This window comes from Podarcis raffonei, chromosome 2, assembly GCF_027172205.1.
Source record: "Podarcis raffonei isolate rPodRaf1 chromosome 2, rPodRaf1.pri, whole genome shotgun sequence".
Lineage (NCBI taxonomy): Eukaryota > Metazoa > Chordata > Lepidosauria > Squamata > Lacertidae > Podarcis > Podarcis raffonei.
The window spans coordinates 75,497,266-75,520,983 of record NC_070603.1 but is presented as its reverse complement, the minus strand read 5'-3'; the positions used below and the strand labels follow the sequence as shown (position 1 = coordinate 75,520,983).

The 23,718-nt window shown below is 41.7% G+C and overlaps 1 protein-coding gene across 3 annotated transcripts in view; it reads right to left on the bottom strand.

Annotated features, from left to right (window-relative positions):
* Window positions 1-217: 217 nt before the first annotated feature.
* Window positions 218-23,718, bottom strand: part of POC1A (POC1 centriolar protein A) — a 38,097-nt gene continuing 14,596 nt past the window's right edge. For all 3 annotated transcript variants that reach the window (XM_053377543.1, XM_053377544.1, XM_053377545.1), the window contains 7 exons: window positions 23,158-23,273; window positions 21,481-21,614; window positions 17,530-17,598; window positions 15,457-15,609; window positions 8,496-8,555; window positions 6,682-6,834; window positions 218-352 (listed from right to left, as the gene is read on the bottom strand). In XM_053377543.1, the coding sequence (XP_053233518.1) occupies window positions 254-352; window positions 6,682-6,834; window positions 8,496-8,555; window positions 15,457-15,609; window positions 17,530-17,598; window positions 21,481-21,614; window positions 23,158-23,273 (784 nt within the window). In that variant the 3' untranslated portion in view covers window positions 218-253. The remainder of the gene's footprint in view (window positions 353-6,681; window positions 6,835-8,495; window positions 8,556-15,456; window positions 15,610-17,529; window positions 17,599-21,480; window positions 21,615-23,157; window positions 23,274-23,718) is intronic.

Here is a 23,718-nt window from a genome sequence, read left to right as displayed (position 1 = left end):
TGTTACTTTAAAAATGAACAACTCCTCAACACCTGGAAATGCGAATCGGGGTAGTAAAGCCAAGCATCACAAATTACCATCGTTAGTAAGAAAGTTTAATATGAAAAAAAGTATATATTTACAGACACTATTAAGCTGTACAATTCATTCTAATAAAATAGGAAATGTTTTCACTTTACAAATTAGTCACGCAATATATGCTGAGAATGTGCACACACACACAATGCTGGCTGCCGTCAGTTCCCCAGCAAACTCAGTTGGATTTACTTTGAGCAATCTTCTGTTGATTCTCAAGGCACTCCTTCAGCTTGTCTTCAGTTAATGTTAATCTTTGTTCTAGAATGGAAACAGTCTGCGAAAGGAGAAAGGCAACAGCTGAAAGGTGTTGGAAGACCTTAGCATGCAAACCTACCACCTGGGACAAAGCTGAACTCGGTGGGACTTTTCTCTAAGCAAATATGCCCAGGATCAGGGTGTGTAGCACATCTTCTATTTATGCATTGCGGACTGTTTTGCTGCCTTACCAAACAGCCTTCCAAAGAGAATAATAACAATCACACAAACAAACAAACAGAACTTAAAATGTCTACTTTTGAGATGTAGGATGCTGGCACAACATGGGAGCAAAGCAGCTTGTTATTTTCAATTTTAGACGCAGACTTTTTTGGGGGGGGTGATCTGGGGGAGGTAATTATTTCCCTGCAGATCATTTCCCTGCTGCTCTCCACTATTTCATGCCACAATTAATTCCCGACTGAGAAAAATAACCTTAATTAAAAGGATTTGCCATAATACTGTCCCGCTGAAAAAAGCCACTGTGTGAAAGAATGTCTGGCTTTTACTGTACACTAACTAAAGGACCACTGGGTTTGAGCCACAGGGAAGGCAGGGAGAATTCCCCCACCACACACCCAACCTGTACACTCCCATTCATTGACATTACAGCATCAGGCACAGCAAGAGGTGAAAACAGGGCTGGTGTCCTCGTTCCCCAAGCAAATATAGCTTCCAGCCCTCAAGACGACAAAGCCAACAACAGATATACCCCCATTCCCCAATCAGGAATTGTGTTTCCTGGGATGAAAGGTCACGCCCTTTCATAGAATCCTAGAACTCCTAGAGCTGGAAGGGACCATGAGGGTCATCTAGTCCAACCCCCTGCAATGCAGGAACCTTTTGCCCAACGTGGGGCTTGAACCCACGACCCTGAAATTCAGAGCCTCATGCTCTACCAACTGAGCTGTCAAATCTTGGGATTTTTGTCTGGCATGGGGAGGTAATTTCTCTGGCCAGGGTGGGGCGAGGAGAGAACCCTATAATTACTGAGTGACCTGGGAAGGAGGGTGGGCTCCCTTTCCACGGGCTCACCATCGTGGAGGCCACTCCAGCCACATCAGGAGTGACTGGCAGGTTCTTCCTCCCCCTGCAACATTCCATGTGGTGCTCTAATCTGTCCCATAGGAATGAATGCTAGCAATTCAGTTCTATGACAGAAAAGCAAGAGTAATAAAAAAAAATTAAAGATTTTTTAAAAAAGAAATTATTAAACACTGAGAGACAACCTTGGGGTGGTAATAGGGCTAGCTAGCCTTGGGTCTAGCTTGTCAGCAATCCTGGTACTTGGATTGACAGGAGAGCTTGCCTCCTCTTAAGTGTGCCCCACACAGACTTAAAGCAGAAGAATGGGAGCAAGTGAGGATCAACCCAGATCTGCCTAGCCATTCCCTGGGTTCCGTTTCTTGGTCACAGGATGCTGACAACTGGTTTTTACAGGTATCTCTATACAGTGAAAGTATTATAAGCCAAAGAATCACCAGTCATATACAACCTAAAACTGGCCGCTGTCACCCTTCAATAGATAGCAAACTGCTACTTCATTGTGTGTTGTAAAGCCTGGGGGAAGAATATTTTGCAAGATGAGCTGAATGATGTTTGCAGATATGTAATATTAGAGGACCAATTAAGGCATCCAGCAATAACAGCCTCCTTAATCCATCTGAAGCCTCTTATGGATGAGAAAGGCACATATTTAAAGCAATCATATTAGGACCTGACCCTGAAGTTCAAATGTAGAAGGCACATGTATATAAAGCTAAACATATATCTTTCAGTACAGCGTGTTGGGTATTAGGGCCCTCTGCTGGTTCTTTTATGGCACTGTCCAAAGGAATGCCATAGTAAGAAATCTCCGATAAGTACCAGGTGTGAATTTGTGCAGTTAATATGGTTTTTAAAGGTTCAAAACAGAATACAAGTTGAGGCCTATATATTCACATTTAATGCCGTTGTAAGTACTGATGAAGGAACTGTAAAAGAAGTGTGAAAGATCATTTACCCAGTACGTTTAGTATTTATACAACACTTCCTTCAAGCATTGTATCATACACACTCTCAGTAATCATCAGAAACACCCTGTACGGTAGGCCAATAATATCATCCCTGTATTACAGAATGGAGAGGGGAGAGGCTGAGCTAAGGTCTGAACTGGAGACTTCCAGATCATAACTAACAATTCCAATGCCCTAGCGGCTGCCGGTGGTTAGAACATGACCCAAGAAACAAGACGTTCAATTAGAAGGGAACCATTCTGCTACATTAACCTGCCAGAAGGAAGTACTGTTACTCTGAGATGCCACACACAAACACCCCTACCTATCAACTTCTGTTTGTCTAAAGTCAATTCCCTGGCATCAGCAGCCTTGTTCTTTTTTATAAAGGCAAGGTGGGACAATAGCCGTTTCAAACTGCTGTCACAAATACAGTCTGAGCAACTGGGATCTGCCATTTTAGTTTCCCACAATGTTCCCCCAACATCATGTTGTTTTCCTGGAGTGCTGCTACTGCCAGGAATGCTCAACAGAGGGCTCCTCTGGCAGGCTTCCCTGGTAGCAGCAGCACTAGCAAGCTGGCCAAGGACTATAACCACTTGGAAACACTCAACTGTAATCTCTGGGCCACTGAATTTCCAGTTCCGCATTCTTCCAGGAAACTTTATCTGGACAAGCCTCCTGGTTGATAACTCCAAGCAAGAAAGATCTCATGATAATGCTACTGTATTTAGCAATTGCAGAGGCCAGGACCGGGGTGGACTTAAGTCTCTTTAATGTAATCTTCCACCAACTCGCTCAATCGCTGTGGGGTTTGAGATATATGCTTGACTTGTCAGGGAGCGCCCATTCAGCAAGCTAGAACAAGGCAGAGGCTGCTGACAAAATGAACACTTCAGCTAAAGTGCAAAAAGAAGCAAGGCTGCATATGAACACCTTGCTGTGCAGGATGTAATACCACTCCAGCCTCATCATTCCTAAATAATTAGTGTCTGGCAGATGGAAGCTACTTAACAGAATAAAAACAGTCCTGCTGTTCTCATGTACACAGAAACGCCACTTGACACTTTTGTCTCAGTAGGAAGCAGACTATTCCACAGTATCGCCACTGGCCGCAACTGGAGTCGTCCACCGCAGTGGTTTGAGAATAGGCCAGTGAATCTTAATTTTTAAAAAAATTCTATCCTGCCATCCTGGTGCAAAGCTCACAACACAAAAGCACCACAATTAAACACACAATAAACATGAACTGAGTTCATTTTTGAAGAACTGTGCGTTCTATGTTTTGAGTATTGAATAGACCTCCCCAGATGCAGAATTCAAATAAAGCAACGGAATTAGAATAAAGCTAGCTGCATACCAATGACAACTAGAAGCGGAGAGTCTTTGTCTGCCAAAGAGAGAAACTATTCTGAGCACAATATCCCATTTTATAATTTAGAGGAAGCTGGTGATACTACAAATCCATGCCTCGCAACCTTCCAAATGGGGCCAGCCACACATGACGTTTTTTTCCTTTACTAAGATAATGCCCTTATAGGAGAAAACACACAAGCTGTCATTTGTAAAGTTCAGTACAAATGTTTGGTTTGCCATGAACACTATTCCTAGGGTCTCATAGGCCATGCCTCACCATTTGGCCCCAATGCTAAATCAAATAAAACTTGGGCTGATAGGAAGCACACACATGCTGAATTATAAGATACAACATTTCCGACTTCCGGGTTAGCGCCAACGACGAATGGCGGAGTTCCTCCGATCGGAGGAACGGGCTCTGTGGAAATTGGGTCTTCCCACCGCGGCGAAGGCGGGGGCCCGCTAGAAATCCCAGGCGGAGAAGCCTGGGAACGTGGGGTTCAGCAGAGCCCCAAGAGCGCCTCCCCTACTCACGAGGAAACCCCTTTTCGGGGCTCCGGAGTGAAGTGGGGTGAGCAGCACGGTGCTGCGAACCAATCGCTATTTCCATGGAGGGAAGCCGCGCAGCCATCGCCGGAGAGCGCTGACTTTTCCCTGATGACATTTGGACTCTAAATCAAGTACCTGTGAGTAAAAACGGAGAATTGGATCAAGAAATTTGTAAAATTTATGAATTAGACACAAGCGGGAAGGTTTAAACAGGAAGTCCGCCTTCCGCTTTTTGTATATAGACTGAAGCAAAGACCTTGCAACCTAATAGCCTGGAAAATTGCTTTAAAGTTGGAAATTTCCTGCATCCACAACCAATAAAACCCCCTTGGAAGCAGGAGAAAAGGGGGGGGGAATTGGACTGTTTAATCCTGCAGGAGGAGAGTAAAGGAATTTAAGTTTCCATCGTCCCAAACCTGGGGACGGGGTGTCGGGACAGAAATTGTTTGAGACGTCCATTGATTGAAAGTGCTTTGACAGATAGTTTTTTAAAAAAAGAGAGAGAAACAAATTAACTTCAACACTACCTTCTGCATTTCTGTATTTTAAAGATACAAAGTATTTGAAAATCGAAAGGATTTGAAATCGAAAGTAATTTCCTTTGTTGGATACATTTTAAAAATGGATACAAATAGAAATTGTGTCCCTAGAGGGAGCCTGTCAGTTTGTTGTTGCAGCTTACTTGGACTCTACAACTGCGAGATTTGGATCGTGGGACCAGCCGTTTGACCTTGAATAGAAATGTGTTGGAAGGAAGGTTTGTCTGCCCTTGGCATGACAAATGCCTTGCTGGAGCAGCTGCATGAGAAAATGAACTTGATGCATGCAAAATTGGACTTGATGAGTGCTGTGGCCAGTGAATATGATTTAACAGGGAATAAGGATAAAGAAGTTATACAGCGACCAACTCAAGAATCTGGTTTGACAAGGCAAGCCCAAGGGCAGATGAAGAAGGAAGAGGCAGAGATTACTCCTCAAACAACACAAATGGAGAGATCCAAAGTCCTGCAGGAACAAAAGCCACTGCGTTAGAAGATTGAACTTGGAGAGTGCTGGGAAGTGTTTGAAGTTAAGGAAGCTCTTAACTCTAGTGGGACTATGAAACAGGTGAACAACTATCTTTTGGATAAATACTTTTTGGATTACAAAGATGACGACGGGGAGTGGGACTGGGGGGAAGGGGCCAGTCTGACGAAGGAAAATGGAAATTATTACCGGATGGAACCCTCTGGAGACCCACTCCCCAAGAAACCAATAATAGACAAAGAAGTGCACAAGCACAAACAAGGACAAGAAAATGTGCAGAGGCGGCCGAGAGGAGATTTAAGGGCCTCGGATATAAGAACACCAGATTGATGGACTGGATGTAATGGACAGAAAGGACTGACATGACCCGAAACCAGGAAGAAGGGACGTTGGATAAAAATTAGAGATATCAAGGGAATTTTTTTTGTTAATTTTGGAATTAGTGTAACATTAATGAAATATCAGGGAACATGCTGGAAAGGAACTAAATTGGCTTTAGTAGAAATGATTTAAGGAGATATGAATGAATATGATGTAAACTTTGAAATTTTAAGATTTTTAAGATAAGATATGGTTAAAGAGATTAAGGTAAATTGAATAACAGATTATATTAAAAGATGGAAAGGTTATGTTGAATTAATAAATAAGATAGATTGTGAAGATTAATCATTTAAATTAAAATTGAGAAACATGGGAAGAATTTGCTGCAACAAAGAATTAAACTAGAATACAAAAAGGGAGGTGTGAGGAGGTTCAAGAAATAAGCAAATGAAAAGTTGTAATCTGAGATTTGTATTTTTCTTTTTTCTTTTTTGGTTTTTTCTTTTTGTTTTCTTTTTTGCTGTATTTTTCTGTTTTTCTTGTTTTTGTTTATGTATTGATGAAATTTTGAATAAATATCATTTTAAAAAAATATATAAGATACAACATTTCCTCTCTTTATTTGCGGACTAGACAAGTAGAAAAGGATTTAAGATACATAAAAGAAGAATCGGTTGAGAATATATTTTGGGATATTCCATTTCAAGGCATCCATTTCAAGGAAAAGTCTCAAGTAGTACCGTATTTTTCGCTCTATAAGACGCACCAGACCATAAGACGCACCTAGTTTTTGGAGGAGGAAAATAAGAAACAAAATATTCTGAATCCCAGAAGCCAGAACAGCAAGAGGGATCGCTGCGCAGCGAAAGCAGCGATCCCTCTTGCTGTTCTGGCTTCTGGGATAGCTGCGCAGCCTGCATTCGCTCCATAAGACGCACACACATTTCCCCTTACTTTTTAGGAGAGAAAAAGTGAGTCTTATAGAGCAAAAAATAGGGTAATTCCTTTTAATACCTGCTCTATCAACAAATAATGGGAGGAAATGTAGAAGTTTTATGACCCTATTCAAGGTTTCATAGAGACTCCTGAAAGTATTGCATACCTGAGTGAGAACATCCAGCTGTCCCACAATATGCTGGAGGGTGCTGGCAAGACCAGCCTCGTCAATTTGTTCATGTTGTCTTCTGGCGGATTCTGCTGTTTCAGTTTCTTGAATATGTTTATCTGGAACTTCTGCAAAATCCATCTCTGATTGCTAGAGGATGAAAAAAAACATTGCTTACCATATTCAATGAAAATTGGCGGAGTGGGTAGGTGGAGACTAGTGGAGAGAGACATCAGCTCAAGTGAAATACACAGTTAAGGATCATGTGCATCAGAAATTCGGAGAAGGGAGACTGCTCAAGTCACTGTACTGCTGACACCTTCCAATTTGTGCATGGTGGCCATGAAAGCTACTTAGTAGTGATCAGCAACACAGACATTCTGCCTGTAAGCCATCCCCACCCACCCCTTTCCCAGTGCAGCATTTATCTTATAATTAAAGTAAGTATAGTGGTACCTCTAGTTACCGACTTGATCCATTCCAGGGTGCCGTTCGCACCCCAAAAAGTCCATAAGTAAAGTGCCACTTGTGCGCGCACAGCAAAACCCGAAAGTATACACTTCCGGGTTTGCTGCGTTCGCAAGCTGGAAAGATCCAACATGAACCTAACGCAACACGAGGTATGACTGTATAAAAGTGAAATATAACCAGAGAATCAAAAGAAAGAGCAGACAACTGATATTTTTATACTCATCAAGAAATTTAGAAGCCCTTGGCTCCTCAATTTGATGTCAGGGGAGGAACATTTCTCACACCCCAAGGCACTTCAGTTGATATTTTGCACCTTTAGATGAATATAACTCAAAATACAATGTAAAGTGTGTGTTTATTAAATAACAGCACAGTCTTTTCCTAGCCTACTGGATACTTGGCCATCCTTTCTAGCTCAATCCACATACAACATTCTCTTTCAATAATTCCTCAGTGTTTCTTGTCAAGTGCACAGGCCAGGAGAGTCCATCTACAACGAATGTGGAATTTGGAAAAATGCAGGTTCAAATCCTAGCATAGGGCTATTTCCCACAAAAGGGAAGAAGAGCATTTGCACTGTTTCCACCATAACAGGAGATTTATTCCTGCAGCAAAGGAGACATCTAGGGCCTCTAAGATTTTATTAATCACACTTGCAGGCAGAAGCCTGCCCTTCAAGTATTCTAATGTTCACTACAAGCACACATAGATCCGTAACTCACTGAAGGCTAAGTCATAGTTCAGCTACATGCATGGGCTACAAAGACTCATGTGCTGCCTCAGTCTTGCACAATCCCCTCTTCTCTCTTTTCCTCAATGCTAGGGGAAGACTTTGACAGTGTTTACTTTCAAGTTTCCACAAATCCTGGCTTCTTGTTGCATCTGAAGCAAAGATGATGGTTCAAAACAAACCCATGGAAGTTTCAATACAGGCTAACTTCAAGCCATGGGTTATAATGTGGTTGTTTGAGAAGTTTGCTTTAAACCACTATGTCTAGGTCATAGACAATGATAGTATTTGTGGAAGCTGAAAAAAAGTCTACATAAGTCTTCCTTCTGGCTGTGTAGCAGGATAGAGAGGGGGCCATATGCAATTTTCAGGCTTTGCTTGATCTCATTCTAGCTTATGTAGGTAGTGCTAAAACCATGTCTTAGCATTACATGCGAACCAGCTCAGAGCGGACATTTGATTATCATTTTCCACAGCTCACAAAGTGTGTTTCTGTCAAAGTCAATAAGTGAGGCTGTGACAAAGCTCTGTCAAAATACTTGTGAAGGCTTGCCTCTACTCATCACAGTAACAGGAAAAATACCCTACAGAGATGTTTGGTTTCACTTACCTTTTCTTGTCTGTAAATTCCAGATTTCTGAATCTCTCTACTGCCAGTATCCATTGGTTTCTACAAGCAAGGAATCCAAGAGGGTTGTGTTATTCTGCATTACCTGAGATGTGAAACTCGATGCACCCTAAATATTCCCTTCTGTCTCTGACAGATTTTCAAAAGTTAGCTACCTGCTGACTTGAACTGCACACTTGACCTCAATGTCACAGTGCAAAGCAGTGCCCTGATGTCCAATTCGACAGCCCCCAAACCTGGGGTTCTGCCCCGAAAGATTGTTTCAAATAATGCAGTCAAAAAAATGAAGACTAAGCGCTTTCATCACTTATTCTCACGAGTTGTGACATTAGCCGCTGCTCCTCAAGATCTACAATAAGTGGCTTTCCCCATAATTTGATCCTCAAGAATAATTTCAGTTGCCTTACTAGAACTGTGGAAAAGAGGGTGATAGAACAGCAGGGAGTTTAGTAAGCATTTCTTAGCAAGCAGCTGCACTGTGAGTAGAAGGAAAGGCCATCCAGGATTACGGTCTTAAATGCAAGGAGCCTGGCTTCTCCATAATGGGCAACAGCCCCACCATCACTTCCTTTAGTTTCCTTGAGGCTTCACATAATTTGTAGCTTAAAGGTAAAGGTAAAGGACCCCTGACAATTAAGTCCAGTTGCAGATTCTGGGATTGCGGCGCTCATCACGAGGGATGAGCCGAGGGAGCCAGCGTTTGTCTGCTTCTGCAGATAGTTTTTCCAGGTCATGTAGCCAGAATGACTAAGCCGCTTCTGGCGAAACCAGAGCAGCGCATGGAAACGCTGTTTACCTTCCCACCGAAGTGGTACCTATTTATCTACTTGCATTTTTGGCGTGCTTTCGAAACTAAGTTGGCAGGAGCTGGGACCAAACAACGGGAGCTCATCCCGTTGCGAGGATTTGAACTGCTAACCTTCTGATTGGCAAGCCCAAGAGACTCAGTGGTTTAGAACACAGTGCCACCCATTTCATCTGTACCTTACTGGACACAAACCTTTAAAAGGTATGACCTAAAATAAAAGCAATCATAGATTGGCCAAGTGAAATGGCTCCATTTAAGAATTTTTCAACTTGCTCTGATTAAAAAATAGGATAAAAATAGAACCTTCCAATAAAAAAAATCAAACTGATATTCTGAAGTTCAGCCTGAAAATGATTGCATATTGGAGCATATCACGAGTTTCTCTAGCCCTGTGGTAAAAAACTAAATTTAAAGAAGGGCATGTAAAACTGACTCAAGTTCTCCATAATTACACCTATAGTTTACACAAGGTTCAAATGGGGCTTTCCCAAGCCTTTTAAGAAGATCAGCCCCCACCTCAGAATCACAGTACCGATGATCAGACAAATAATGCTAGCAAACCAATATTTGGTACTATCTAGACAGCATCCTAAGATCAGTGCCAAAGTCCTTAATTCCTAGCACCCACTTAACGTCATTCACAACTTAGTTTTTAACTTTATTTTTTAATGAAGGAAGCTGGAGCCTTCAGACCCTTTCAGCCGAGCAAACACACATACATGTGCATGAAGACAATGGCACTCACTCAATGGTTATCAAGCCACAGAAAGAAAAATTAAGCACAAGACATTTTTCAGGGCTTGTTCGCAGCCAATATGCAAAATTCTAAAGAGGGACTATTTAGAAGGGGTACTGTATAATTACACAAGTGCAGAGAATAATCCTATTTTAGTTCATTGTTCCTGTGCACAATTTGAAGAGCACAACAGAACAAAGGTATTTGATACTAAGTACCTACTTAACAGGTACTGGAAATATTCAAAAGAACAGAACACTGAACGGTAGGAGAGACAAGCCGTTTGTGGGACTATTATTGGCAACAACACAATTGACTAATTTATAGCTTCTACTAGATGAGAGCTGCAACTACTGTGGGTTGGGGAGGAGAATAAAAGCAATCCTCTTTTGAAAATCACTATCACACTCCCAAGGGACGCGGGTGGCGCTGTGGGTAAAAGCCTCAGCGCCTAGGGCTTGCCGATCGAAAGGTTGGCGGTTCGAATCCCCGCGGCGGGGTGCGCTCCCGCTGCTCGGTCCCAGCGCCTGCCAACCTAGCAGTTCGAAAGCACCCCCGGGTGCAAGTAGATAAATAGGGACCGCTTACCAGCGGGAAGGTAAACGGCGTTTCCGTGTGCGGCTCTGGCTCGCCAGAGCAGCGATGTCACGCTGGCCATGTGACCCGGAAGTGTCTTCGGACAGCGCTGGCCCCCGGCCTCTTGAGTGAGATGGGCGCACAACCCCAGAGTCTGTCAAGACTGGCCCGTACGGGCAGGGGTACCTTTACCTTTACTTTACATCACACTCCCAGGCAGCAGGCTAGTCTTGCTAACTAAGGGGGTTGTCACAGACTGGTTGGACACAGAGGAATGGTGGGAGGAACCAGCTGGGGAACCCCCAAGTGAAGAAAGCTCAGAGGGAGAAGACTGGGAGGAAGTGTCGGAAGCTGAAAAGGTAACAGGGCTTAGTGAGCTGGGAGAGTCTGTGGCAGAGAGAAGTCCAGAATTGGGGCAGAAGCTGAAGCAGGAGAGGAGGGAGGCCAAGAAGCAGAGATGAGTCCCACTCGTGAAGAGGCAAGGGAGTCTCCCCCCTCCTGCTGTGACAAGCTCCCCTTCCCACTGGTCTCCCAGAACCAGGAGAGGAATGAAGAGGGAGGAGGTTAGCTTAGTGGGAGGCAAAGTCTTGGAGAAAACCCTGACGAAGAGGGGACTTAGGCAGCTGTGGGAAGACATGAAGCTTCAGGCTCAGCAACTGCTTCATGGAGGCAACCTGCCGCAGACGAGTCACTGTCCTGTGCAGATCCTGTTTTTGTTAACAAAGAGTTAACTCCAACTTGTTCAGTGTGATTTACTGCTGGCTCGCTCCTGCCAAGTGTTTGCAAAAAAAAAAAGGTTGTTTGTCCAGCAACTTATCTGGGCCTGCAGAAGCTGAACTTTATTCACAAGTTGTTTCAATGGTGTCAGTCCATATTTATTGGGTTATAAAGAGCAGCCATCCTTCATAGAAACATAAAATTCCACAATAATTACTTGGCATTTATATATTGCTTTTGAATGTTTTAGTACTTTATACGTTATCTTATGATTAGGTTCTAATTTCCATATCACAAATTGGGGGAGATTGAGGCTGAAATCCCTCCTAGCACTACATACTGTAGCAAGTTCATGGGAGAGGTGAGATATGAACCAGGGACCTTCTGCTTCACAGCTCAAGTTTATTTTCTCCAGCTAGCATTTCTCAAATACAAACCCATGTAAAATGACAAAGATCAAACACATACGACTCTTCCTTACTGAGTTCTCTGCAGTTTTACATTTAGGGGAATTCCGAACAAGAGAAAGAAAGCAAATTGTATTCCTATCCTCCCCAGAATTTGTGTAGCCATGGTATGAACTAGAAAGTCCACTCTCACTCAGAGTAACCAAAGTTATGGAGATTGTATACAACTGAAAGTATATGGCTAGTCTAATGCATCAGATAGTCTAGTTAGGAATAGAAAGAGAAACATTAGATTTTCATTTTTAAACTAAAGAATGCTTACATCTCATAATAAAAATATTTTCACCTATCAGACTACCGTAGTTATTTTAGATATGGGTAAAGGATTATTTCATCCCTAGCTGCACAGAAAAAGAGTAAAGAGTGACACCCAGTGGAATAACTCTCCTAAGAAAAAGAAAACCCTGAGCAGCAGATCCTCTGGGGCATGAGTTTTTGTAGAAAACTGGCAGAGTTATAAAATGCATGATAAGAAGCAAAAGGTGATAAAGTCAAGGTAACCGGAAGATAATCCAACCAGACAATAAATCTACATTCTTCCAAAAGCTTTCTTGAAACCTGAAAGCCAAACCCATCAACAGTCTGGTTCAGCTCAAAACAAAACGTGTCAAGTATGCCCACAAACATTAGAAAGAAATAATAAGCATCAAAATTAGGAAGGCACTGTACAATCCAAATAAGCTATTTCTTTCAGCAATGATGAAAGACAATGCACAATCTGGTTTTGATTTTGGAAGTGCTGCTTAGTAGAACTAGCAAATTACTTAATGAGGAAGTGAGGACTGTTGAATGGTTTCTTTAAATGTAAAGGTTCATCATTGTTCCACCCAATGTGTATGTCTTTAAGGGGCCAGAGCAAGATAACGAGACCCAGCTTTACAGCTGTGAAACACAGCAGGTGCTGCTGAGTTGTATTTGATTAAGGTGTGTCAGCATTTGGGTGTAAGGAGCAGCACCTAGCTCTCCCATTACCCTGGGGGATGGGTTGGTGGTTGGGTCTGGTTTGGTTGTTAATGTATTTAGTGTAAAAGGAGTTTTTGTTTTTCTTATTAAAACCTTGTTTAAGTTTTTTTTTTTTTAATGCATGGTATCCCCAGCAAGCTCTCTGCAGCGCTACCGCTACCATACTGCAAACAGCCAACAAGGACTTCCTTATTCCAACAGACTTTTGGGAACTGACTGCTATTAATGAAAAGGGCTGGTACTGCAATGTTTTTACTGTAATTATGTGTACATATTTAATAGATCTTATAATTTTTAATTCTATTAGTGTATATTTTTTTAAGAATTAAAAAATGTTTTTAGCTGTTCTTATGAGTCCTTGTCAGGGAGAAAGGCGGGGTATAAATAAATAGATGAGGATGATAAATAGATGATGACGGTGATGCTCACAAGCGCTCTGCAAATATGAAGTCCTTCTTTTAGGATTATGCCATATTATTCTAATCTAAACTAATTAAAATTGCCTCAAATATTGGAGGAGCTGGGATAAAAAACACTTTAAAGAAAAAAACCCTCAGCTTTCAATACACACCATGTCACTATTCTCTACTCTAGAGTTATTTGTGCCACCTGATAGTTTTGTTTTATTTTGTGCCATTTTAAAACTGTTTAGTGTGGGGAAAGAAAAGTTGCATTCTGTCTTTTGGAACTTGGGTCAACCATAAAAATAAAAGAATGCGCACGGCAACAATTCCAAGTTGCATTTAGAAATATAAGCAATTTCATGGTTGCTCAGCAACGTTTTGTTGCTACTTTCTCCGTTGCTCATTCAATGAATACATACCAGGGTGGTGTTCATTATAAGCAGTGGACCCAGAGGTGCTCCCCCCGCCCCGCCAAAGAACAGAAGAGACTGCAGTCCAGTGAAGGTTCCCCACTGAAGACAGAGAGCCAATTATCATTGATTCCTCCTTCCTCCTCCTTTTATTCACAGTCTAGGAAAAGTTGAGGGAGGGAGGCAGGAAGTCTAACCACTTTCATTTTTATTTCCTCCAAATCCAAAAACATTCGTTTAATAAATAAATAAGTTTTTGAATGTGTCTTTAATATGAAGAACACTTAAATCGTTTGAATGACTGAACACTGCCATAACCTTTTGACCTCGTTTCTTTTTCTGATACTTTAAAGACAAAAACGGGTAACAAATCAGAGCCATTCAATTCTGAGGTTATGTAAGGAGCACGGCATGCATTAGACCTCTTGAAGCATCGCAGCTCCTGTGCTGCTCTACATGGGAGCTGGGATGTGCCTGGTATCCCTTTACACACAATTGGGGGTTCCAGGTTGTATGGAATCCTTCATGCATGCAACTGTACCTGTGAAGGCACAGGCCAAAGAGGGAAGGGTAGTCGACACTCACCCACACCTGTTTAGAGTTATACAGGCCAGAAGAGGACTGCAAAAGTGACTAAAGCCAGAAAAAAAAAACCAAATCATGTGCTCAGAGGTATTCAGACCTCTCATGATTACTAACCTGGTTAATTTTTTCGCTTTGTTTTTAAGATGAACCTTTTTTATCCTACAGGGGCCACAGAGACAGGATAAACAGAAAAGATATAGCAGCAAGGGATAGGTGTAGGCTTCTAAGAGGCACAGGGAATAGTAGTCAAGAAAGACAAAGAGAACTCTTACAAAACTCTGGGTTGATTCTTCAAGACATTCTTCCACAAGCCTCGGGATAGTATTGTTATTTATAAAATTTATATACTGCTCCTCATCCAAAGATCACAGGGTGTTTTACAACACAAAACTCAAAATGCATGACATAATAAAAACAATAACTGGCCCTCTCAAAAAAAAAAAAAAAGGTTTGGGCTATGATCCTATAGCGCACCTTAGCTAGGAGTAAGTACTGCTCTACTTAGTGGGGTTAACTTCTGAACAGACATTTATAAAAGACTGCACTATGTATAGAAATTTGCTCAGGGCTTTTTTGTCAGCCGGAACTTGCCAGAACTCAGTTCCTGCACTGAGTCCTGCCATTGCCATTATAAGAGAACAAGGCTTATTATGGTGAGCTCTGGCACCCTTTTTTTCTAGAAAAATAGCACTGGAGTTGCTTTTTATGACAAATACTCAAAGAATTACATTGCGCACGATGTAAGCTATTTAATTTAATCACTTCTCCTAAGAGAAGTTCCAAGGAAATTGTTTATCCTACTCCCCCTCATCCCCTCAAAATGCATTAAAAATCTGCTGTGGGGGGAGGGAGATGAACCAATGCCCAAATTAGAATGAATTCCTAATTTGAGAGCCACAAGGTCAGAACAGAAAGCACATCTGGCATATGAGCAGTTTGAGAAGAATTTGCTTATATAAAGAATAGCTGGATGAAAAAGAACAAAATGTTATAGTCCGCAACAGAAACAGCCCAAGAGACCACTGACAAAATGCAAGAAGTGGAGTGCCTTACACAGTAACCAGATGGGTAATAATGGGGCTATTGGACTTGAATGCCAGGCTTTGCTTTCTTTATCATCAACACGCAATGAGAAGCTCAACCGGGATTACAAATAATCTGTCCCAGAAAACTAGAACTCTGGTAATGGACTTTCTTGAGAGCTATCGGTTCTACCAAAGTGTGGAATAACCAGAGAGCCGAAAAATCTAGAATGACCATCAAGGACATCAACTTACCACACTGTTGGAAGATCCATTCACATTCATACTGGACCTCTGTGTTCTCAGTGCATCACCATAGTCAGCGCCATTCACATTCATATTGCATTTCCGTGTTTTCAGCAGGTCGCCATAATCAGCGGCATCAAAGTTTGTTTTCCACACCATTACCTGTAAAGCCATTTCGAAACAGCTTTCAGACATACAACGATTTGGGTAATAGCTTGTGTACAATTCACAGGATTAAGATTACATCTTCCCCAGAATAAATAATACCACGAAGCTTTTCCAAACTATGTTTAAGTAATATTGCCTCCCCAGCAGAGTAGTTTCATTACAAGCTATTATTTTTTTAAAAAGGCTTTTGAAAGATTGGCCCAGAGAGCACATGATGCTATTAAGTTTTTGAAGCTAGGATTCTGTATTGCCAGAGAGCACCGATGCAAAATAAAACTAATAATAATAATAATAATAATAATAATAATAATAATAATAATAATTTATTATTTGTACCCTGCCACTCTGGGCAGCTTCCGACAAAGATTAAAAATACATTAAAATGTCACATATCAAACTTCCCTGAACAGGGCTGCCTTCAGATGATCAAAAGCAACTTTGAGATTAGTAAATAAACTTTTTAAAAAAGTTTTCAAAAGCATGCAGATTGTTTGGGGCTGTATCTAACAAGCCTTCATTGGAAGAGCCACTTATTAATGCTTTCCTATTTTTATTTGTTTTAACAACACACACACACAGAGAGAGAGAGAGAGAGAGAGAGAGAGAGAGAGCGCCACTCAGTACAAAAATGAGAAGTTAGGTCATTAGTAAGTTGCCTCTATATAATAAATAGGTAAGAAGCACAGATTAGATCCTTTGGGCAATGTCTGTGATTCCTTTTAGGACCTCTTGGCAAGGGCAGACTACAGGGGGAATACTGCTCAGCTGCAAAGACAGCTAACTAATGGTAGGTACTGGAATCCTTAGGCCCAGCACACCTTAGGGAACGCGTTCCCTCGTACATATCTCCCTGTTCTTTTAAGATCAGCTGGAAGTGTCAGCTCCAAGTTCCATCACCCCAGAGATGTCAGACATATCACTACCAGGAGGCCAGGGCTTCCTCTCTAGCTTGCTGCAACTTCTAGAACAAGCTCATCTAAGAACTTCCTTAATTCTGACACCAATTTGCCATATTTCCACTCTTCCAGGCTTCTAAAAGGCTGCTTTTGATATCTTATCTTCTTGTTTGTTTCTAGTTGCAATACTCTTTTGTACTCTGCCTTGGGCATTTTTATGAAAAGGTAGCAATTTTTCTTTTCTAAATTGCATTCAACTGCTTTCAAATTAAACACAAGATTTCAATATTTTAAGGCAAGCTTGCAGACACAGAGAAGAAAGTAAACAGAAGAACAGCATGGCCATATCTAAAGCTCTCTCTCTCTTTCCCCATTTAGGCCTAGAAACACCACCAAAATATTTGGTCTTCCAACTGGCCCTAAAATCCCACTGTTGAGACACGACAGGGTTATATTTATCTAACTTATTGCAACTCATTTTCCTGGGCTCCATTTCAGCTGGTTTATCCCGTCTTCAACTACCAGTCATGACTCAACACTGCAATACAGCCCACAATCTTGGACTTTGATGAAAAGGAATGAAAGGGCTGGGCAATATTAACATGCTGGTGGCCTTTTATACTCAATCTCCAAACTCAGGTGAAAAACAGTTTGCTGAACAAAATTTTTCTAAAGAATCAGAGGAGACTCTTATCTATGACGCCTGCCCTTGGCCCACTGCATTTTGTCTGTATATATATTATAAAATAAAATAAAATAGGTTTTTATTGTGCAATTGTAATTTGTTGTAATCCACCTTGAGTGATGTGTATGAATTAGAAAAAGTAGGATAAAATTTTTTATCTCTGATGCCTGCCCTTGGCCCACTGCATATTGTTTGTATATATATATTAAAATAAAATAAAATAGATATTTATTGTGAAATTGCAATTGTAATTTGTTGTAATCCATCTTGAGTGATGTGTATGAATTAGAAAGGGGGGGGGAGTTTTATAGAAAATAAACATGAAGCAGATACCTGTTCATCGAAGCCTCCAGAAGCAAAGAAATCTCCAGCTCTCGAGAAAGTAACACAGGCAGCTGGTCCCTGTAAGAGAACTCATATAGTATGGATTGAACAGCCAGAAACTATATATTGAAACGGGCAGTGGGAGTGGACCTGCTTTTCTCTTCTATCTATTGCAATATATTTGTTGCAATCCCCATGTATTTCAACCACAATTAAGCATTAGTGTTGACTGAAAGCATACTTATATCCTGCTTTGCAGCCCCGAGAAGCTATAAAGCAAAGAGGTTCTTGCAGCAGCTTACAAAATAGTCTCTGGAGTCAGGAACAGAAATAACGTAGTGTCCCCATGATGCCAGGATTATTCAGGTGGCATTCCCCCTCCCACCTGCAACCCACTGAGGTCCTCTGAGGCTGCAAGGGGGTGAGGCTGAGCAGCTAGATCACACGCAACCCATGGTGGCAGCATGTTTTCCCTTGCTGGCAGGCAACAACTCCCACTGACGTCCTCGGAGGCAAGGGAGTGGAGCTGAGAATGTACAGCTATGACACGCTAAATAACCTTACCCAGTGATAGTATCTTCAACCTTCAATTATATTTGCACAGAACCACCCACAGCCAAGCAGAGCAAGGGAAGATACAAAATTTAGAAGTGCCTACTCCCTTTTTAAAAAAAGATCTCCAAAACTGTACAATAGGTTCCAAACCGCTAAAATACTAGATTTAACCTCAAAAAAAATTGCTGGCTGATTAAATTATGTGAACAAAGTCATGCCATGCAAACTTTTGAGAAGTAGCTAGAATACAACTTGGTTACAATAATGTCATATGCTCAACCAGTGTAGTCATTCAATCCCAATATTCCACGGTTAGTGCTTCTCCCAAGATATTGCCATAAATTCCCCTGAGTAAAAACTGAATCTACCCACAGATTTGTTCTGCACTCTTCTAGTCACTTAACCTGGGATTAAGCTCCACTGAACTCAATGGGACTTATTTCTGAACTCAATGGGACTTATAACACACATGCACAGGGCCATCTGTGCATCCCCAGGTGACAAATCATGGCCACTGAATGTAAACAAGAGACTAACCATTTGTTTAGGACAGTTTTGTCACTTGTATGATTAATCTAGAAATAAGTGTGTGGGAAATATAATTCCAAACATTTATGTCCAGTATCTGCCAGATCTCATTTTGAAGGAGACGTGAAATGTGCATTACTGAGCTTTACTATCAGATGATTCCTACCTCAAAAGATTATAATCTATGTAAATTTTTCACACAAGGGAGATACTGTACTTGCAATTGTACATTATCTTCAACATTATGCTTAGGGACCTTTTTATAATAATGAGCAATGCAAATTCCCACAACTATCTTCCTTGGTGTGATTAAATTAAAACAAAGCAACCACAGTGGGTATACGGATTCTACTGCAAAACTAATCTTAAAACCCTATCTGCACTATGATGCGCTATAAAACATCTAAAGCACTATGATACCACTTTAATCATCCATGGCTTCCCCTAAATAAACTTGCAAAGTGTAGTTTGTTAAGGATGCAGAAAGTTGTTATTTGTTATTCCACTCACAGAGCTACAATTTCCATTCTGGGAACTGTAGCTCTATGAGAATAATAGGGATCTCCTAACAACTTTCATCATCCTTAATTCCCAGGATTCTTTGGTGGAAACCACGACCATTTAAAGTGGTCTAAGACTGCTTTTAACATATAGTGCAGATGGGACCTTAATGTGAGAAACCATAAAAAACAGTAGCATTATAGAAGCATTTTAATATTAGTCCAGATTTAATATAGACACATCCACTGGGACTTGTTCCAGATAAAACTACTCAATAAATATGCTTAGATTTGCTTCTACTTGCATTATACAGTACTCCTGTGTTGTACCCACACCTATTCAGTCTTGTTAATTCTTTGAAACAGACTCTCATTTGTGGTCCATACGCTACATTCTATGGCTCCCCGTTAAAAAAAAGTTGTTTCTCTAAAGATTATTATAGCTTTATCTGTATCAAGCCTGGTTTATCTATCCAATTACATGTCCTGAGAATGGGTCTAACCTGCTATCCCAATAATTGTTCCAGCCTTCCCCAAGCTGGTGCCCCCCAGATGTTCTTGGACTACAATTCCAATTGTCTTTGGCCATCAGCCATGCTGGGTGGGGCTAATGGAAGTTGGAGTCCAGCAACATTTGCAGGGCACCAGCTTGGGGAAGGATGAATTATTCTATCATGTAGGACAAATTAGACAGCAAGTATAGCTTTATCGAAAAACAAACAAAAATCCCACAACCCTCCAATTGACACACAAAGAGAGAGAGAAAGAGGGAGGGAGGGAGACGCTGTACTTCTGCACAGGTTTAATGACCACCCAAGAATTGCATAGTTCTGAAACGTTCTGTTTCTGTACAAGTAAAATGTCAGCAGTGGGCTGTATTCATTCCAAGTCCTGTTTGTACTTCAAGAAGAATGTATTCCATAAACTGAAAGCCTTAAGACGCAATCACAGCAAACCAAATTTTGCAGCTGCAAATATCAGCAGCGAGTTAAAACACCATTTCCCCAATGATCCTTCTGGTATGAAGAGTAAGCACCATTATAATTGAAGACAGCAATGTAAACTTGGCAGCCTTCTCTATGTAAACTAGTACTAATCAGCTAGTAATGAATTCCTGGTAAACCAATAGTTGCGTCAAAGCGCTTCTAAGGAATCCGAGGCTTCTCTCATGAGTAATTGTCCCAGAGCACCAGTCCAGTGTCAGAACAAGAACCAAGTCTGAACCAGGCACTAACACGCAAATTACAAGAATTTAACAAGCTGTTCATCCTGGTAATGAATATTCCCTGTAGACTAGTCACTTGACTTACTGTCATTTCTATCAAAAGCCATTTAAAGCCTAATTATTAGTCCTATAAGATTCAGAACATCTATGCTATTACCGTATTTTTCGCCCCATAGGACGCACCGGCCCATAGGACGCACCAAGTTTTTTGGGGGGGAAATAAAGAAAAAAAATATTTCCCCCCCCAGGCGCTTGTGGGGCCAGCAGCGGGGAGAAGCACTCTTCTCCCCGCCGCCCGCCTGCAGACCAGGTCCGGGGACAGCGGGAAGACGTGCTGCGCCTCCCCGCTGTCCCCGGAGCTTGTGGGGCTGGCGGCGGGGAGAAGCACGCGTCTCCCCGCCGTCAGCCTCCAAACCACATCGGGAGACAGCGGGATGGCGGCATTCCGCCTCCCCGCTGTCCCCCGACCTTGTGGGGCTGGCGCTGCGGCTCTCCTGAAGCCTGGAGAGCGAGAGAGGTCGGTGTGCACCGACCCCTCTCACTCTCCAGGCTTCAGCGAAAGCCTGCATTCGCCCCATAGGACGCACACACATTTCCCCTTCATTTTGGGAGGGGGAAAAGTGCGTCCTATAGGGCGAAAAATACGGTAGGTCCCACAGAACTCCATCTCATCTCCCACGCTTGTTAGCACCTACATGAAACTGATGAGCAAGGTCACCCAGAGATTTTACATTCCCTGCTCTATTTCTGTTTTACATTGGATCCAGGTGAGGCAGCAAGGCAAATGAAGAAAGGTATGGCAACGAGAGCAATGGCTTTTCTGTCCTGCCAAGCAAGCATTGGTTGAAACGTACTCCATGAAATGGAGTTTCAGACTCTTTGGAAGCCAAAGAGAAGGAGAAAGGAGAAGACAAAGAAATACGGAGAAGAATTCTCAGTGAACCACTCAAAGCAAAGGCAGGAACATAAGAGAGGAGACCCAAAAAGACTTTTGAGACAACTGCACTCCTGCCTTTGAGAGGAGAGGGGAGGCAAATCTACTTGAGTCCATTATAATATCACAGGAGAAGGTGTAGTGTACACAAACATGTGTGTGGAGCTTTGAAAGGTCTACAGTAATAAACGACTCATGTCTAAAGAAGTTCTCCTCACCTGATGGCCATGAAGTGTATATAGCAGTCTCCCCTCTAGTAAATCCAGTATTTTTAGAGTTGAATCATTGGAAGCAGTAATGAGGTAGTTTCCAGAGGAGTGAAAAGACAGGCAGTTCACTGAAGCACTGTGAACTAAAAAAGAAAGAAAGAAAGACAGCGCAAGTTACCAATACAGTTTGACATTAAAAAATACAAACTGAAATAGAAAGGTGGATAAGGTCCATACATCCATACAAAAAATGGCTGAATGGCATTTCCCCCCTTCTTATGATTTTCATCCTATATCTATGTAAGTTTTCAAGGACCCTCAGAAAAATCTAGTCCTATGAAAACTGGCACTGCCTCAGAAGCTCAAGGTCTGCCATAACTGCAAGTTAAAACACATACACACTTCTTTTCCTCCAAATTTTAATTTTTAACGGAATAAACACATTAGTCCCAGTTGTAGCAATAAGCAACTCTTCAAAGATTTCTGACCACTACACCCATCTTGAGCCCCTCTGGTTAGCTGCACTGATGTCAGATAGGGCGTGGGAAGCCATGAGAGGGCAACTACCGTATTTTTCACTCTATAGGACGCACCGGACCATAGGAGGCACCGGACCATAGGAGGGGGAGAACACGGGGGGGGTGTTTCTTGTTCTCCCCCTCTAAAGCAAGGTGCGTTCAAGGTGCATTCACCCGAGCCTGTGGGGCTGGCGGTGGGGGGAAGCACTGCTTTCCCCCACCGCCAGCCTCAAAGATCCCTGAAGCCTTTGGAGCGCAGCGCCCCGCTGCTCTGCAGAGGCTTTGCACGCAGCCATCCCCAAGCTAGAAGAGCGAGGCGGAGCCCTCCGTCTCACTGTTCTGGCTTTGGGCTTAGCTGTGCAGCCTGCATTCGCTCTATAGGACGCACACACATTTCCCCTTAATTTTTGGAGGGGGAAAAGTGCGTCCTATAGAGCGAAAAATACGGTAAGTAGTAAGGGAGAGTTGTGGAGACAGACATCAGACCTTGAAATCCAAAGTTCATCAGCATCATCTATTAAATTAAACAGTATGTATGGCCCAGATACCATAAGCAAAGTGTAATTCAAAAGACCATGGTATGTGAAATATCTTTGGATTAAAAGCAACCTAAACCAGCTTCTGTATATTTGAAAAGGAAGAGAGAAACTGGAGTCTTCAATCCAATTTGTTTACGCAGAGGAATTCCCTACAGCTGCAGTAGCATTTTATTATGAATATTAAGCTTTATACACAAAATACCTTATTGAAACAAAAATGTCATTCCTGAAGTTTAACAAAAAACTAGCACTCTCTCTGTATAATGGCGTGATCACATTTTATTTAATTTCTTTAACTTTGGTACTGTGTGTTTTAGAAAAATTATCTTCTTTTAAGCCAGGTGTGGGGAGCCTTTGGCCCTCCAGATGTTGCTGAACTATAACTTGCATCAGCCTGAGCAAACATGGTCAATTGCTAAGGATGATGGGAATTGTAGTACAGCAACAGCTGGAGCGTCAAGCTTCCCCATGCCTGTCCTAAGCCAATGGCTCTAATTCAAAATTCTGCATGCAGCTCTTTCTGATGCTTGGAAGCTATGATGGCAAAACTACCTTTTTTGTTTAATTATCCACTTCAAGAATCAAGCTACAAGTTTAGCAATGAAGACTTCTGACAGCGCATGGCTTACCTTGGTAATGCTGCAGAAGCCTATTCATCCTAACATCCCATACTTTCACTGTGTTGTCTGTGCCAGCTGCAGCAATACATGTACCACTAGGATGAAAGTCCACGTGAGGCACAAAGCTGCAAAAAGAAGGGAAGACAAGATCAAATCTCTCTTCTATTTTGAAGGAAGAAAAAAACATTTTCATCTAAGCAAGTAGCAAAAAATACTAGCTCCTCAAAAGTTGTTCTTACAAAACATTGTGCAACTTCATAGTAAGTTTCCCCAAAAGTGTGTAAGATGGATATTAAATGTTTTTATCAGCCAGTTTTTGCTTTCCCACATGGTAAAGTCACCATGAGACTTTGCTCAGCCCATTGTATTGACTAGTTCACTGCAACATTGGCTCTCTGTGCAGCAAAGAATAATAATAATAATAATAATAATAATAATAATAATAATAATAATATCTTTATTGTCATTGCCCCCTCTCAGGGACAACGAAATTACTCGACTGCTCCATAAAAACACTAATTAAAACAATACAGTATAGTACAGCAAGGAAGATTAGATGACTTTCAAAGT